Source organism: Symsagittifera roscoffensis, chromosome 6 (genome assembly GCF_963678635.1).
Source record: "Symsagittifera roscoffensis chromosome 6, txSymRosc1.1, whole genome shotgun sequence".
NCBI lineage: Eukaryota > Metazoa > Xenacoelomorpha > Acoela > Convolutidae > Symsagittifera > Symsagittifera roscoffensis.
Genome location: NC_087067.1, coordinates 47,991,560 through 48,009,299, shown reverse-complemented (window position 1 = coordinate 48,009,299; position 17,740 = coordinate 47,991,560). Strand labels below are relative to the sequence as shown.

The 17,740-nt window shown below is 32.0% G+C and overlaps 1 protein-coding gene across 1 annotated transcript in view; it reads right to left on the bottom strand.

Moving 5' to 3' along the window:
- Window positions 1-562: 562 nt before the first annotated feature.
- LOC134848782 (U21-ctenitoxin-Pn1a-like) overlaps window positions 563-17,740 on the bottom strand; it is a 54,886-nt gene continuing 37,708 nt past the window's right edge. Inside the window, exon 4 of the mRNA XM_063866292.1 lies at window positions 563-1,043. Coding sequence (XP_063722362.1) covers window positions 563-1,043 — 481 coding nt within the window. The remainder of the gene's footprint in view (window positions 1,044-17,740) is intronic.

Below are 17,740 nucleotides of genomic sequence, written 5' to 3'. Positions count from 1 at the left end.
AGTAATTTCGTAATCTAAACTATCACCTAAAATTTGTTCGCTATGGATTAAGGGGCAGCCAAAAGACTCAGGGCAGATACAGCAAAGCAAAATATGAATTCTGCAAACAAAATTTAGAAGCGCTCATAAATTATTATTATTTTTGCATACACATTTTTGTGGCGCTTGATAAGTGTTTAATTGCATCAAAATACGTGACTTTTTTTTACAGAAGATCAGTTTGAAAACACATTAAATTAACATCACAGAGCGAAGCTTTATCTCTCTCTCTCTCTCATTTCACAAATCAAATCACAAGCCTCGCAATTAATTGAAATGTATCAACTTTGATAGCAAAACGCTGTCGCACAATCTCCGAGACGTATGGGTCTCAGCTAAACCGTTCTGATTCTGGGTAGTTTTTTAAGGCATTTACTTCTAATTCAAAATACTTTGACTGCCTATTTGTTGCAATGGAAATAAAAGTGATTTTTTAATTAGTTAGAATTGATCTTAATTTATACAAAACTGTCGATTTTTATAACTGTATATTTGAACTGGTAATTGAAAGTTAGAGAAAAATTTATTGATTGGACATGATACTGGTTGATATCCAATCCTTTGAGTGTGGAATACTGGTGAAGTCGGCTTGACCTTTGCAGTCTATCAGTGGACTCTCATCTTTCAAGGTCGGAGTTGCTATTCCCAGGAGACAAATAGGTTTTTTTGTCTCACAATCTCTGAGAAACAGAGGACTACCATCGTCGTTGTGACACAACCCAGAGCCTCTCACAGTAGTCTCAGTGCATACCAGACCCGGAGGACAAAAATCAAACTTCAGCCAAGAATCAATGAACTGAAATGGAGATGTCTTGAGGGTTATTTCGCGAAGAGAGGTTGCTGGAGTGAGCGGACTTTGACTCGTAGACCCGACACCAACAGCTATGACATGAGTGTCAAAAGAGGCTGGATTTTCCTTGCACATCTCGATGACGCGGAACTGAGGCAAAGTTTTTTGAAGCTTAATAAGAGCCAAGTCATTCGTATGATGGTTTTGATCGAAACTAAACAAACAATTTATCGTGTGAATATAATTCGAAACATCTTTTTTAAATTTGAAAAGTAAAAAAATTAACACAACGGAAAATCAACCGTTTTGACAAAATATGTACAGTATATTGTATCCCATTTAATATCAAAACATGAAAACGAGTTGGAGCTTTTTGCTTTTATACGAGTTCTCCTTACATATATTTTCCACGTGACCTTCCTTTTTACAGCATTTTTTGACAAAAAACTGGAAATTGGATAACTTTTAGTTTTTTCTATGATTGCTAATTCTTATGGTTCTGTACTATAACCAAAAAAACCATGACCACTCATAAATGGGTTTATTTTCGTTAGAGATTATTTTCGTTGTGATTAATTTTCTTCAAAAGTTTTTCACAGAGCAATCTGAGCCCAAAGATTTTGCGTAAGTAACTTGAAAAAAAAAAACTGCCACTTTTTCTCTTGCGACTAACACGCTGAATGAAACAGATTTGCTTTTCTTAAAAATGTTTTTTTTTAACTTAAAAAAAGTTAATAATAAAAGTAAAAAATTTCTGCCCAGAATTTTCTCAGTTTCCGATAAATTTTCGCAAACATCTTCCTCTTTGATGAAATCTACTAAAGCGGGTGCAAAAATAGATTAAATTTTAGTATTTCAATAACCCATAAAATATTTAAAAACTTAGATATCTTAGCTACTGCTGAGTTTTTTCGATCTGCAAAGGTAGTTAATTGCTGTAATAACCCCTTAAAAAACTTTCGAATTCTTGGTATCACAATGTTAACGTGAAATTGAGAGGTAGTCAGCATCACTTAAATTTTTTTTTCATTCACGAGAAGTTGTTATTAAAAAATTAATCTAGAGTCGAAAAATCAAGGTACTATTTTTTACGAAAGCGTTCGAAGGGGGCCGACCAAACACTTCGCTACAACGATCAACTTTGTGTTGATGAGCGGTTGAGTTCAGTTTTTGCACCGGCTTTTTTGGGCTTAATGTGGTTTTTTTTAGATTAATTTCAAGATTTCAACTGGCCATCTTTTGAACGAAGTTTTTTAAACAGTTATCGGAATCAGATTTTGTTACTCTTAAGTTTCGCACAAAAATGATCAGAAAAAGTTAGTGTTTAGCAGGAGTTATCGCTTGGAAGCTCATGAGCTAAGCCTTAGCAAGTTGACACTGATATAACTTTTGTTGTCAAAAAATTATCTTTTTCAAGTGATATAACGTTTCACTATAGCAGTTAAACCATTTACTCTTCAGGTAATTTTTGTTAAATAAATATGATGAGCAGATGCACTTAGATCTGAATTGAGAAGTGCAGTACGACACAGCAGACTGATTTATTGTTTAGTAACAATACTCTTATCAGTTCAATTGGCGACAGGATTATTCTACTTCATGATATTTTGTTTGACTCTTAAATATATTTTTTGAGAAATTCTAAACTAGTATTTATAAACCAGTTATATTATTGATAAAACTATCTCTATAAAATATTACCAACTAACCAGTCAAACTCTATCGCTAACCTTGACACTTATTTGTAAGTGCTGGAACTACATGTAGTTTCAGCACCAGAACAATTTGAATAAATCTTAGACTACAGCTGTTCTCCTTCTGGATAAACTCCAAGAACTAACCAGCAAATCCAGTATACGCTAGATCTATTGAGAATACGAGATTTAAGATTAAGATTAAGGTTGTTATTAGACTAAGAAGTTGCACGAACCTATCCGGCCAAAAATAAGATAGCGTGACGAAAAGACGGTGTACCTTATCTGAAATTACTCTATGTGTACAATACCTTGCACATAACTCATCTGGTGCGACCAAATGTCTCGAACAAGACCTTAACCAAGTTAGAATTAGACAATTAGAATAAGAGCTAGACAATTGTAAAATTGCAAAATGTTAGATGGAATAGACAATTTAGTAGAAATGTCTCTACGTCTCAAAAAATCTACGCCAAAATTTTAATTCACACGAGAGATACCAGGTATTGCAAGAAGATCAAGATCAAGATGTGAACAACGATTAGGAGATGGAGCGATCTACTACACGATAGTATGACGAAAACCGGAACAATTATTTGTATTCAGAATACTTTATGTAGTAAATTTAATTTTTCTTTCATTAACATGAAAACCATTTGAAGAGCATTTCTTCAAGAACTTATTTGGAGCTATACCTAATATTTAAAGTAAAATCACTAATAAAAAGAACAGAAGTCGTTCTTTTCAAAATCTACAGTAAATAAAATTTTTGAACAAATAATTTATTGAATAATAAAAATACAAAAAATTAGTTAGTATGAACAATTATCGCTAATTTCATTATATTAAAAACAAACAAATGTTTTCTTCATTCCAGCTTATTTACCCAAATTATAACTAAATAAATTCAAGGAAATAATATCATTTAAAATCTAACTCTCGAATCTTTTTTAACTTAAATTTCTACAGAAGAATTTGTCAAGGCTTATCCTTGCATTTCAGTAATTCAATTTTTATTTCATAAACAGATCATCAAGGCTTTTCTTGGATCTTTATTTTCACATAAGTTATTTTTTTTTCAATCAATTTTTTTTATCATCATGGCTTCCCTTGGATCAATCTGAACAACTTTGGTCTTTCCAATCCATAAATTAAAGTGTCTAACGACCTCAAACGTCAGTTCACTCCCCAACCCTTATAAAGACTCAAGATTAGCAGAATTTTTTGACGAACAACTAACCATTCTAATGAAGATAGACAGTGAAGAACTTATGTTCTTCATCCTTCACTCTCAGATGACCCAGGCTAAAACCCTTAACAATATTAGTAACTTTTAGAATAGTATCTTATGTTCAACTTCTGTTCTAATTATACCTGAACCTTGTGGGTTGATTAACTTTTATCCAACTTTTGAAAACAAATGAATCCCCTAGGTAAGATCAAGTAAGTTTATCATAAATAAGATCTAGTCACGAGATAATTAAAATGAAACTCACGAATTGATATACTCTCTCTCCAACCCATCAACCACCACAATCTATGACCCAAGTTAAGAAAACCATAATTGTTTAATTTAAAAACAAAAGATATGATCTTGTAATCACACCCCAAAGGAAAAAATTGGATACATCAGATCAAGAAGACAAACACGAAAAACGACAATAATAGCAAAACAAAAACAAATTATCCAGAACCAGATACAAATACAATACAGGAACTGCAAGACCTGAAAGATTCAATGAACAAAAGTAACCCGATAGAAAATCAAAACGTTTTTTTTTCTGACTTCAAAACTACATCACCATCAACAATCAAAGGAAAACGTAGAAATAAAAAATCATTCATTAATAAACAAGTACGACTGTACAATTAGAATTAACCAAAAATACACATTGAAAGTTACACACTAACAATTTTAAGACACAAAAAAAAGATAGAATGAGACACAAATTTTGACGATAACTCAAAACTTCTCTTCATTATTCGTCCACAAAGTGATCCCTCTCGAAGACAATACAGTTTTGCCACAACTTTAACAAACCTTTATTCGAAAAAGGAAATAACCTATGCAAACAGGATTTTCTTGAATAAAGAAAAAACGACAAAATATTGATCAATATTCCAAAAGTATATGTAATAATACTTCATCTTACGGTATATTCAAAATTGAAATCGTACAACCAGAATCAAACTAAACAATGCATCGAATACAACCAAATCGAATTCTAAAAAGCCTTCGCAGAGTTCATAAAAATTATACAACATCAAAATTTACAAAGAGCAAATTCAATATTCACAAATGAAATTTTTTCTATTTTTTGTATAGTTAAAAATCTATATTAGATTAACAAGAAATTCAAATCGAGTCACCGTTTCAAACATCCCGATACTCGACTGTAAGACCAGAAATCTATGTTTTCTCGAAACTCCTATATACAGTCCGTGAAAACCTTACTAGTTAGGATATTTCACAAAATGTGAACTATGACCTACAAAAAAGCTAGCATGGTTAATAATTGATTATTTTTGCCATAACGATGACTTCATTGCACTTTCAAGAAAAAAATTCCGACCACAAACTTCAGACAACAAAGTTCGGACCCTGATTGGTCTCATCCCTGAGTTATTAAAACAATCACCGACACATCAAGGGCAGCAATTACCACTATTTCTGTACCTACAGGCTATGAAAAAATAACTCCACTTACAATTGACTCCACACCTTTAAAATATATATTATAATGCAATACTTACTGAGAGAACAAGACAAAATAATGTACATTTCACGTTCAATAATTCACAAGAATTTCTTTTTTGAACAAGAAATCTTACACAACAAAATATTCAAACCCATCACATTTTATTAATGAAGAATTAGTTAAAGCAATGCCGACAAAAACATAACAAAGTAATTCTCCGAATCATCCCACTTTTACAACACCACATAATAAAAACAGTACGTTTTGTCAGACTACCCTACAATCCACATTAAAACCTTCTGTTGCCCCAAATAGTTCATGAATGACTCATCAAATATTTAGACCAGTAACAAAATCACGACAAACAAATAAACGAAAACACCCAATAGAAAAAAATTTCCGACCATAACTACAATTTTTTTTACAAAAAAAAACAAAATTACAGAACCTACTCAAGTAAGTAGTCAGAACTAACCACAATTACAATACTACAATCAAAACCAAACTCAGTTTTTTTTATTGATCAACAACGATCGACAGTAGATCGTAGCAAAAACTTTTCCTTTTTCCAACAAAACAAAATTATAGCTAATAAACAATTCACAAAAAATCAATCACATCATTCAGAAGATGAAGGCTAATTCAATCAAAACCAACAACGATTCAACACTAATCATTGAATTAAAAACTGAAACTTTGATCAAATAGACCCTATTTATCAAACAGATAAATTTGAACATTATGCAAGAAGTGAACAAACACGACAAATAAGATAAATTTTTCCTCCAAGATAAAATTCAGCATCATATAATAAAAATGTCCAATCACAAAATCGTATAAATACACAAATCTATCAAACAAATCAAAAGCAAAATGAAATCCCAGTACATTATGATTTACATCAACATGAATTTACAAAAACACAACTTACACGCTTTTCCCAATTACCAAATTCAGCAGAATCACTCTAAAAGACGATGAATCCATAGCTTATGAATGGATGATCGATATGTTCTAAGAATGGTATTCACACGAGCAGATCCTGAGTAATCAAGAGAAAATTAATTATACGCAGTCTTAGCTAAATTAATTTCAAATATAGGACCTGAACCAGTAAATACGCCACTTCATCAAAATTGGATATATAGACGCACATCCTCAATCCGAGCCACACTTGATGACGCAGTCCAAAAATTGTTTTCAAGCTTATCTATAAATTTTAAATTAGACTGAAAAAGATTAGAAAGATATAATCAATATCAAAGAGTTCTATGCAACGAAAATCGTAGACTCCCTAATGAAAAATAAACAAACGGCAAAAAGAATCGAAACATTAGTAGGGAATGCATATTATTTTAGTATGCATGATTACAAAAACACGAAAATGACATAAGTCTTATTGATCATTCCACAACTACGTTAAATAGCAAAAAAAGAGAGAGCACCTTATCCATCATCAATTGGAGAACCCGTTATAGGTTTCCGAAAACAAGTAGATAAATTGGAACAAATTGAAATCACTATAAAATTTGATCAAAACAGAAAAACTAAAATTACAGTACGTGAGCAATATTTAAACAGCAACATCACAAACAAATGACATTCATGACTCTGATACTGAACTAGCAGAAAAATCACTCAAATTTTAAATAACTACTAGAAAAATCCAAAACTTATAGATAAACCATCATTCAGAAATTGGTGTAATTATTGTATAGATATGGACACAGAAATGCTTATTGCAGACAAAAACAGCTAGATAATTAAAACAAACCGCAGAATGATAGAGGACCAAACAAATCCTTCTATCAAAATAAGAAGAACGACCAAAACTTACCAAACAAAAATATCCATTGTAAAAACAATTCAGGAAACCACTCCCAGATACTTATAGTAATTATAGATAACAATCACCTTACCGAAATACTTATCGCGGAAGATCTCCAGATCGAAGCAATTCACAAAGCAATTCACAAAATAGATATAGTAGATCTAATAGTCAAAATAACCAATATCGAAACAAATACTCAATATCAAATTCAAACAGAAGTAATTAGTCAAATTATGATTGGAACCGTTACTATTCAAACTCTCGGAATAGATATTATCCAAACAATCGTTCTAGAAATTCCTCATATAATCGAAACAAGAATTACTCAAACAATAGAAATAGACAATACTCAGATAATAGATCACGAAACTACAACAATAATCGTATTGGATCAATTCTAGATATCGAAATAATAAATACCCAAAGTGACAAAGAAATTATTCTCAGTCACAACACAAAAAAAACGCAATATGAAGGTTCACAGGAAAACTACAGAAACCGTACACTTAAAAATTGAAGACAAACTTTTCAAGTACAATCAATTGAAGAAAATCCATCAGACTCTCCTGGTATTTACAACACAAAAAATTCAGAATTCTATTTAAATAATCACATAGATTATGAATTCAAAGATGATGAAGGCAAAATAGAAAAAAGGTTTTCAAAAAACCTGCTTCAAATTTAAAACGAATACGAAGCACCAATCGACTTGCATTATTACCAAATACAAATCGCAACAAAATTTACAAAACAAGAAAATGAAGAAAGTTCAAATTTGAAATATATAATTCAATAAACAACAAATAAAGAACAGCCATCTATTAAAAAAATTTTGAAAAAAATTTTCAAACACCAGAGCTTTAAATTGACTTTTTAATAGACTCAGGAGCAGAAACAATTTTTACATACATAGTCACATGGAATGAAATACAGACTCTACACCAAAATTGTCATCTTCAAAAACATCAAGCAAAATAGCTACAGCACAATGATCAAGTCTAACAGTTTACGGAAAAATTCAATTACTCTCGAACAATGGAACAAAATAAACTTTTTAGCGAACCCTAAAAATAAACATTCTATATCACAGATAAAAAACCAAAATCGTTGGAAAACCGTTTGTTACGAAATATATTCTCATTCTAGTATCCTAAAAAGCAAGTTACACATAAAAGATCAATATACAAAAACGAATCATAAATATCATACTTGTAAATTTTTCTTAACCCCAATTTTTCCTCCATTTTTCTCAAAAAATGACAATCAAGAACGTAAACACCTGAAACCATTATCAAGATATGTGTAAAATATTTCAATAAATCAAGTTCATCAATATAATGTCGATCAAAAAAAAAACGACTATTTGAGTCTGATCTCGAATTCGGACCAGTCCTTAAACATTTAGAGTGACATTCTCATCTATCAAATACTCAAAAATTACAAAATCAGACATAATCTCTTTACAATTATACAACAATTCATCATACAAAATCACTTTATTCCAAGGATTTTGAGGATATAGCGAAACCAATGTAACAATTTCTCCAACACAAGAAAAGGCATATAGAGTAAACAATACACTACAATTTTTAGACAATTGTCAATCAACAATTCTCAAGAAGAATTGTCAACTTATATTATAACCAGCGAATCAAACGAAACACAGACTATTTCACAAAAACACTTTGTTTTAAAACAACATTCCATATTGTGGAATACATAACTGAACAACAAAGACTCCTCACATTGTTCAATTCTCAACAATCGCAAACAACCCAACAAGAATCGAAAGAAATAGCAGAACTTTTACTCAAATACCCAATTGTTTATGCCACATCTAAAACTGTTGTTGGAAAAAAACATTCAACACTACATCTACCTCTTAAACATAACGCAGTTTTCAAAAAAACAACGAGCAAGTAAAGTCCCAGTTCACCTAATAGATAAAGTGAATAGAATACCGGATATTTTAAAACAATTTGAAATAATTTTCACCCGTCAGAAAAAGAGAACAACCAAAAAAAAACACATTCATAAATTTTGTTATCATCCTCGCTTAAGGTGAATCATTAGATAACCATCGCCAAATCGTATTTAAATAAAACATGAAAGCAGCCCCAGACAAATCACACTTCCTTCTCAACCGAGTTAAATTCCTTGGACATATTATTGAAGGAAACACAATTAATTCATTGAAATCCCGCATATATGCTACACTAAGACAACCTCATCGAATAAAACGAAAATCCAAGAGTTTCTTGGAATGCTAAATTTTTCTTGGAACTATACATATCTATAAAATGCAATATTGCTTAAAATTTTTTTATAATATTCTGAGACAATGAATAATTTTGAATAGACATTAGAACATCAAAAGTTTTTGAAGAAATAGAAACTCTCTTCTCAGAACAAATATCGAATCCAAAACCCAGATCAATCATTTTGCAATACCCAGATCCTTTTCAAAAGTTGAAATCGGCGCAACAATATTACAATCACACAAAATAACATTAACCTTATCTCAGCAAATTCAAGATTTTTTTAAACAAGCCGAACTTAAAGTCTCTACACTTATGAGAGAATGCACAGCTATAATATATACTTTTACAGAATAGAAATTTTTGATCCTTGGATTAAAACATCCAGCTGTTTTATATACAGATCACAAACCTATAAATTTCATTTTTACACCAAAATCAAACCCAAACCATGAAATTTTTAGATTTGAACAGATTTTATTGAAAGTCTCAAACTTAAATGTAGATTGGACTGCAGAAAAAAATCTTGCATTACCAGATACACTCAACCGAAATACAGCACCTGAAATATAGGACAAACGACAGTAACGACATTAAAAATACCACAAAAGATGAAGTTCTTTCTTGCAAAAGACGAAACATCGCAACAATTGGAATGCCAATGTGCATTGAAAACCGATCTTAAAAATACACAAAAAAAATAATTTACAACAGTTTCCGTAATACTTGATTGTCAAGATAATCATTACGAAGTCGATCTTTTAGGAATATCTACATGTAAACCGATATCATATTCATCTTAGATCAAAAACAACCCACAAAAAAAACCACTTGGACAAAACTTGTATAGGAAAAACCTTTCCCTTTAATAGAAGTAGAAAACTTAACTGATTTTATGAGTTTATCAGGACCCCAGATTTAGACTCAAATACACTAAAAATCAAAATTTTAAATTACATGACACTTTAAATAAAATACCCCTCTCAAAAAGAGAAACTGAAAACATTTTTCTACCAGTCACGATAAAGATAATACTGGAACGACTACAAAAACACCAAAACCTTGACCCAGTCATTAGACAACTAAAATCATGGCATTAAAAAAACGTAAAAACAGATATCACAATTCAAAGAAATGAAACACTTCTTAGATAATTCAGAAATTTTAGTAACACAACAATAAATAAGAATACCGACATCTTGGAATACCGAACCTCTTAAATAAAAGCACCCTGTCTACCATTAAGTATGATACACCTAGAATTTCATATCTTACATTCTTTATACACTTCTTCAACACTTATTCGAAAATTTTTCTTTCCAATTGCACCAATTCAATTTAGATAAAAGCGTTATGTAACGATTGCACAACAGAATTAAATAAACCATGTCCACACCAGAAAAAATCAGCAGAAAAACAAGACTTTAGATAACAAAGGTTATATTTTAACCACAGATTCTGATTTGACTCAAAATGCCCTATATCACCCTTTTCAGAAGGAAACTCATATATAAGCGTCATATTTGATTCATTTACTCACTATGTAGCACTCAATCCTGCACCTCATTGTAACGCTTATTGTGCAAATACAACACTCCACGAGTATTCGATGGCTTAATTTGGATTAAAAGAAATCCTTGGCGCAGACAGTGGCGCTGAATTCTTAAAATACTGAAATTATCCCATTATGTCATCTTTTTAAATTTAAACATTAATCCCGAACATCTCATGTCCTTTTAACTAAGGGTTTAGTCGAAGGTATGAACCATTCACTGTTGCAAAATCTCAGATGTATAATTAATGGAAATGGTACCAAATAAACCAAATTGTCAACTGACTTGAAACTATTCCTTTAAGCTTATAATTCACAAAACACAACAACTCTAGGACTATCACCATAGAAAATTCTTTTAATCAAAAACCACGGAAACCAAAAACGTTTACAGCAAATGCTTGAAAAAGCGCCCGAGGATATAGTCAAACCACAAAAGATTCATTTTGTTACAATCTACCATTATATACACACAATGGAAATCATTTTTATCACCCTCAAATCTTAAAACAAGTCTCCGGCACACATACGGATTGGATTTTAAATCGAGATAAAACGCACGATGAAATTTACCAGAAGGTAGCCAAAAAACTACTACAAAGACACAATATTCAATCACAAACAGAACCGCAATTTACACCCGCTACAAAACAAAAAATTGGAACAAATGTCTTAGTACCAAATTTTATAATACAAAAAAGATTATCTAAAAAATTACAACCGACCCGAAAAGGACCATTTTAAACCGTTGACAAACCCACTGATGTTACATACATACTTATTGTTTCTAACATAAAAGAAATAGTTCAACACTGAAGAATGCTTTTATCATATTACCCAAGAGAATACGTTTTTCGCGAACACGATTACTCTCCTTTACAGGACTAAAAGTTGTCCAAGACAATTCAGATAACGGTCATCAACCAAGTCAAAAAAAATCGTCCATTTAACTTAAATAAAAATCAAGCTAATCAAAATTGCCTCACAAAAAATCAAGAAATAAACAAAAAACTAATACCGTGAAAACAAAGAATAAATCGTAATTTTGATGAAAAAAATTTTACCACAGGAAACAAAAGAAAATTCACAAGAACGCAAATTGTCACGACTCCAAAGTCAACCACGAAAAGATTACAAACAACTTAAAATAATAAAGAAAGTTGAAAACCCTTCCTAAATGATTCAATACTTTGTTTAGACTATTTCGAAATGTTATCAAATTTTTCTTTCTTTCTCCATATTTCAATTCAAGATCCTGAATAAATAGTTCAATTTCAATCAATCAGAATCAATTCAAATTATCATTTCAATTTGATACCACTTCATTAGCCAACAAATTGCTTACTTCACACAAATATGAAACTGTAACTAAAAAACCTACAGGTCAAAAATAAGCAGCACGCTCAAATCTGACAGCCTAATTAAACAATCTAAATGTTACAAACCTACCTTTTCAACTGGTACAAAACTCAACAATCTTATCTCGTTTTATACCCCATAATTCACCCAAGGAAAAGTTTTGAAAAAACCTGAAGACAATTTCCGACATGATCATTCAGACTAAAGTCGATATAACTTCGAAAAACCCCCAACCATCCAAAAAACAAAACCAAAACTAGGAATCTCATCCCTAGAACTCCAGATTTCTCTTCATCAAAAATTTCCCATATCCAAACCACTTGTCAAAAATCAAAAAATAACCTGGCCACACTCAATTTTCGATACAAAAAAAAAATATTCGACGAAACAAATCTTTCCTCAAATGCTTCTCTCTCCATCATTTCAATTAATAAAAACAGTAAACTCAAAAACCCTTCAATTTTTACAATCGTTTTTTTTTCAATTCATATTTTCATCATAAATATCCTTGAAAGTTCCTCCTTTTTCATATTTTTTATGCAGTTTCTTTGTAATTTTTTATTCCCCCATAAAAACCAATCTAAGCTTCTTAAAAATCCTTGATCACCTCCTAAGGTACGTTATTTCAACAACTATAAGCGTTTTTTCTATAGGAAGGACATCTTTCTTCTTTTCGTATATTTTGCGAACCAAATGTAGTGAATGACCCCGTAGATATATCATCAGACACCTCATTGTCACTACCAGAAACCCTATCACTGCCATCAACACCTTCAATGATTAGTCAAACTCCAACCACCACATTTCCCCTAAATTTCCCTATAGCTTTAGAAGATAGATATTGTGAACTTCTAGCCAAAAATATACATCTACGACTAGTATGGAAAGTAACTGTAGAACCCCGTCCCCTATTGCGACTAGAATAGATTACATAATTGGGCATCATTTCGATTACAATATAGACACGACATCCACAAACCCATACAAGAACATAATAAACAGGTTCTTTTTCAAGACAATCTAACACTTAAAAAATGAAATACTTTAGTTCATCACCCATCACCTTTGAATCAACAGCTCAATCTTTACCTCCTATTACAACAAAACTTATCTATAAAAACAATAGATATACAAAAAAGTCACTTGAAAATATAACATTCAACAACCCATTTTCAGGAATATTGTACTCATGTATCTTATAATAGTTTTTTTCCTGACTACCCTCTCCCCTTGTTCTTTTAGAACCTACATCTCATTAAAATCCCTCCTGCTGAATAGGACCACAACACTCACTAGATACACATTATGATTGCGAAGAAAATGAGCATGAAACACTATATGAGTACGCAATAAATCAAGTAACCCAATGCGAATCAGATCCAAAAGATATAGAGTCAACAAATATAGTAGCAACACTTTAGTCAATAGCAAGACCTACAACTGTAACAGGATATAAAATCACAGCAAAATTTTTGCATCTCAAGACTTTCATCTCAACCCTGGAGATTGCGAAAGCGAACTAAACGGTTAAAATTAACTACGAATAGACTCCATCACGAAGGTTGCAAAACTAACTACTTCGCTTTTGCAATCTTCAGGGTTTAGATGCAAGAGTCTATCGACGTTGCTTTTCGTAAATCAAAAAATGTTTATGTCTTGCCAGACTCTGCACATCAAGCAGAGTTTGAAAAATAACAAGTCATACGAACATAGTAGATAAATATCCGTTCCACGGACGTTTAGTTTATGACATGCCCAATAAAAGTTGAATACCACACATTGGAAAAAATAACCTTTCTAGTTTTAAAGCAGACACAAAAAACAAAAGATACCAGGCAACAATTTTTTTCGAGTGGAAAATTCAATTAGAAAAAGTACAATTAACACAAGATTTAAAAGATGGCCTCATATTATAAAAAAGCTTACCTTGCAAAAACGACCAAGGTTGTTAAGATCTTACCACACGAATACAGGCAACCATCGTTTGGATCCCTGAAGACTAATATACCACATTTCACATTGCTAAATTTCATGCAAGAATGAACAAATTTCATCAAAAATAAATCTTTGCATCAATTCTTTTTGAAAAAGTAAACCCTGATAAAATAAGATCTAACGGACATCATTTATAAAATTGAATTAACACGTTTTCAATTTTACCCTGAAACAGAAGTCGCTTGCAAATATATTACACTTTATAAAAGACAATACTCAAAATTTTTTATCGAATACGAAAAAGGTTTTGACATGAAAACAGGAAAATTGATCATTAACCCAGTTCAACCGTATCAAAGTCGTGATGACGAAAATTCTTACATCCCAGTAACATTTTTGAAAAATACAGGAAACGCTGGTGGAAAAATTTGTCCACAAGATGAAGGAAGCACACGTTTACAAGAACTATCACTCTTGAATAAAACTTACTTCGGTGCAATCCACTTTGATATACATTTAGATATAAAATAAGATTATACAAGAAGTACAATTGTTCAAGAAATGTCATTATCTGAATTAAAAACACTCCATAACTTCTGTGAGTTCGAACGAACACAAATACTACAATCACTTACATCAGCAGTATTAAAATTACCCTATGGAGGATATTTATTATCAGGTAATAGATCAAATTTTATCAATTATGAAGGAAATATTCTCTGGTACTATACATTTTTGAAGACAAACGATGTTAAAGAAGAATCCCAATGTTCTACAAAAAAAAGTACGTTTTGTCGACATTCTTTTCAGACAAAATTTTTTTGGGATACAGCCGTCTCATATGGATCTGAAAACAGCCACAGTGTAGAACAAATAAACCCAAATGAACATAACTACTACCTTCTCACCCTATACTCTACTCCTATGCCATCGTTAAACAAATTTCCACCAGAAAGTATCAGAGCTATCGCTCGTAATCCAAACATAGATTTACAATCAATAGGTATATACTCTAGATCCGATATACAACATCACAATTAAACACAACAATTTCAAGAACTTCCTACTAAGCTGGACACTATGCAAAGACAATCAATAGATCAAAATTTAACAAAACTCACTGAAACCGCAAAACTTTCTGACATATATGCACAAGATTACAGCGGATAATTTAAAGATATAAGAGATTACATATATCTTAACGGTAAAAACAACGTCTACAAGATATCTCACCTATAACTTTTTCAGCTTTGTCAACCTAAAAAATGACTTTCTCGCTTTTCTAGGATGGCCCTATTACATCTTAGAAGTATTGACCATTTTATATGCCATGTTTAATTCTTTTGGATTTTTTCCCCATTATTGAAAAGAATCTGTAATGTGCAATACACACACAATTGAACTAGCAAGCAAGTGTAGCAAGTGTATTAATTGCAGGTTTTTTGGATTGTTTTCAAACTCCATTAACAAAATACTTCTAGACGGTCAAACAAATAATACAACAAAAAACTACCAACCACACCAAATGCATACGACAATTCAAAAGACAACAAAAGTACAACACCTTCTTCACCACAATTACACACTTTACATAATAATCATCCATTATCTTTAGTACCACTAAATTGCAGGAAAATAGCCCTAGCGGAGCACATCTCTACATGTCATAAATATCTACAGAGTCCAGTTACTCTCATCATAGCCCAGCAACCAAATATAGAAGAAACGTATGAACAAATTATAGAACAGCCACATACAACTAATTTCAGATTTCAGTTATCAGAACAACCATCTTCTAAGCCCCCAATGAGCCGCCAGATTGGATCCCTCAACCGTTCCCTTTCATACCCATCCAACTTTCAACGTCACTCTCCGATCTTAGCATTTTTCGATTTCATTCCCTATCTTTTATCATCATACACTAAAAAATCTGAAGCTAGTGAATCTACTAAAAAATTACCAATCACATCAAACACAAATAATACTTCACAAGACAACAGAAACCCAACACGTATAGCACCACATTTACAAAATTTGTATTATAACCAACCCTTATCTTTAGTACCACGAAACTATAGAAATACAACAATAACAGGGCACATACATCCAAGTAATAGCTACCCACAAAGCCCAGCTTCTCATATAGTAGTTCACGAACGAAATATTAACGACACATATGAACAGATTGTAGAATAACCACACACCGCCACTTTTCATTCTCAGAACAACCATCTATTTGGCCCACAATGAGCCGCCAGATTGGATTCTTCAACCGTTTCCTTTCATTCCCATCCAACCTATAACGTCACTCTCCTATCTTACCACTTTGCGATTTCATTCCCTATCTTTTATCATCATACACAAAAAAATCTGAAACTAGTGAATCTACTAAAAAATTACCAATCACATCAAACACAATTAATACTTCACAAGACAACACAAATCCAATACCTACATCACCACATTTACAAAATTAACATAATAACCATCCCTTATCTTTAGTACCACGAAACTATAGAAATACAATAAAACAGAGCATATCCCTCCAAGTAATAGCTACCACCGACACCGACTTTCCCCAATGACCAGTGATCAGCCAAACATTCTCCCCTAGATCCAAAATTGAATCACTAGAGCTTGAACTAAACAATTTTATCACTTTACATCAACAGCTTCAAATTACAAATACACTAGCATTTCATCAGCTATCACACTCCATTTCATCTTCTGAATCCTCCAATCAAACACCCATAGCAGTCAAAACCCCAGCCCACCTAGTACTCAAACAAATAATTCCCAATGCCAAACCCCACGTACTTCACCACCCCGACCGTTTTGCCTTCTCCCTATTCACAATTACACTAAAGAATTCTTAAAGAACAACTTACCATTTTCCAACAACACACTTATTACGAAACAATTACTTGTCACCAACTGATTTTTGTTAACGAGTATAGCATGTTCCCAACTTTATCATGGACATCTTACAACCACTTCACATACCCAAGGGCACTCCCCTTATACAATAACCCAGCCGATGATGAAATATGTCAATCCAGATTACACAAACTAACCTCGCACTGCATGAAAAACAGTTCATAACTATAGGACTAACGCAGACATTAAATAGATTCGTAGCACAAAAAGCTAGCGGATGTTCCATTAACCACTACAATCACGCTATTGCACGATATATGGAGGATACAGCTATAGACGATGACTCTAACACTAACCCTCAAATAACAAAAAAAATCTCATAAAATCAGAATATGTATTTATCATTGATGGCATGAACAAAAAATGGTTCAAATACTTCCACTGCACTCAAAAAAACTGCAATCAAAGCTTTTGAATCCGACTCTGAAAAATCTAACCACTTTAAACTAATTTTTCACTTCCTCATATCCAAGGAACGTGATTTGCACTGTTCACATGAAATTATATTGGGCACAAAATTAACTCACACATACGCCTATTATAATTTCATTCAACGTGACTACACAGCCAACGCAACATCGCAAAATTCACAGCGCAAATTTTTATTCACTAGTTCCAAATTTAGTACACCATACTTTCTAGATTT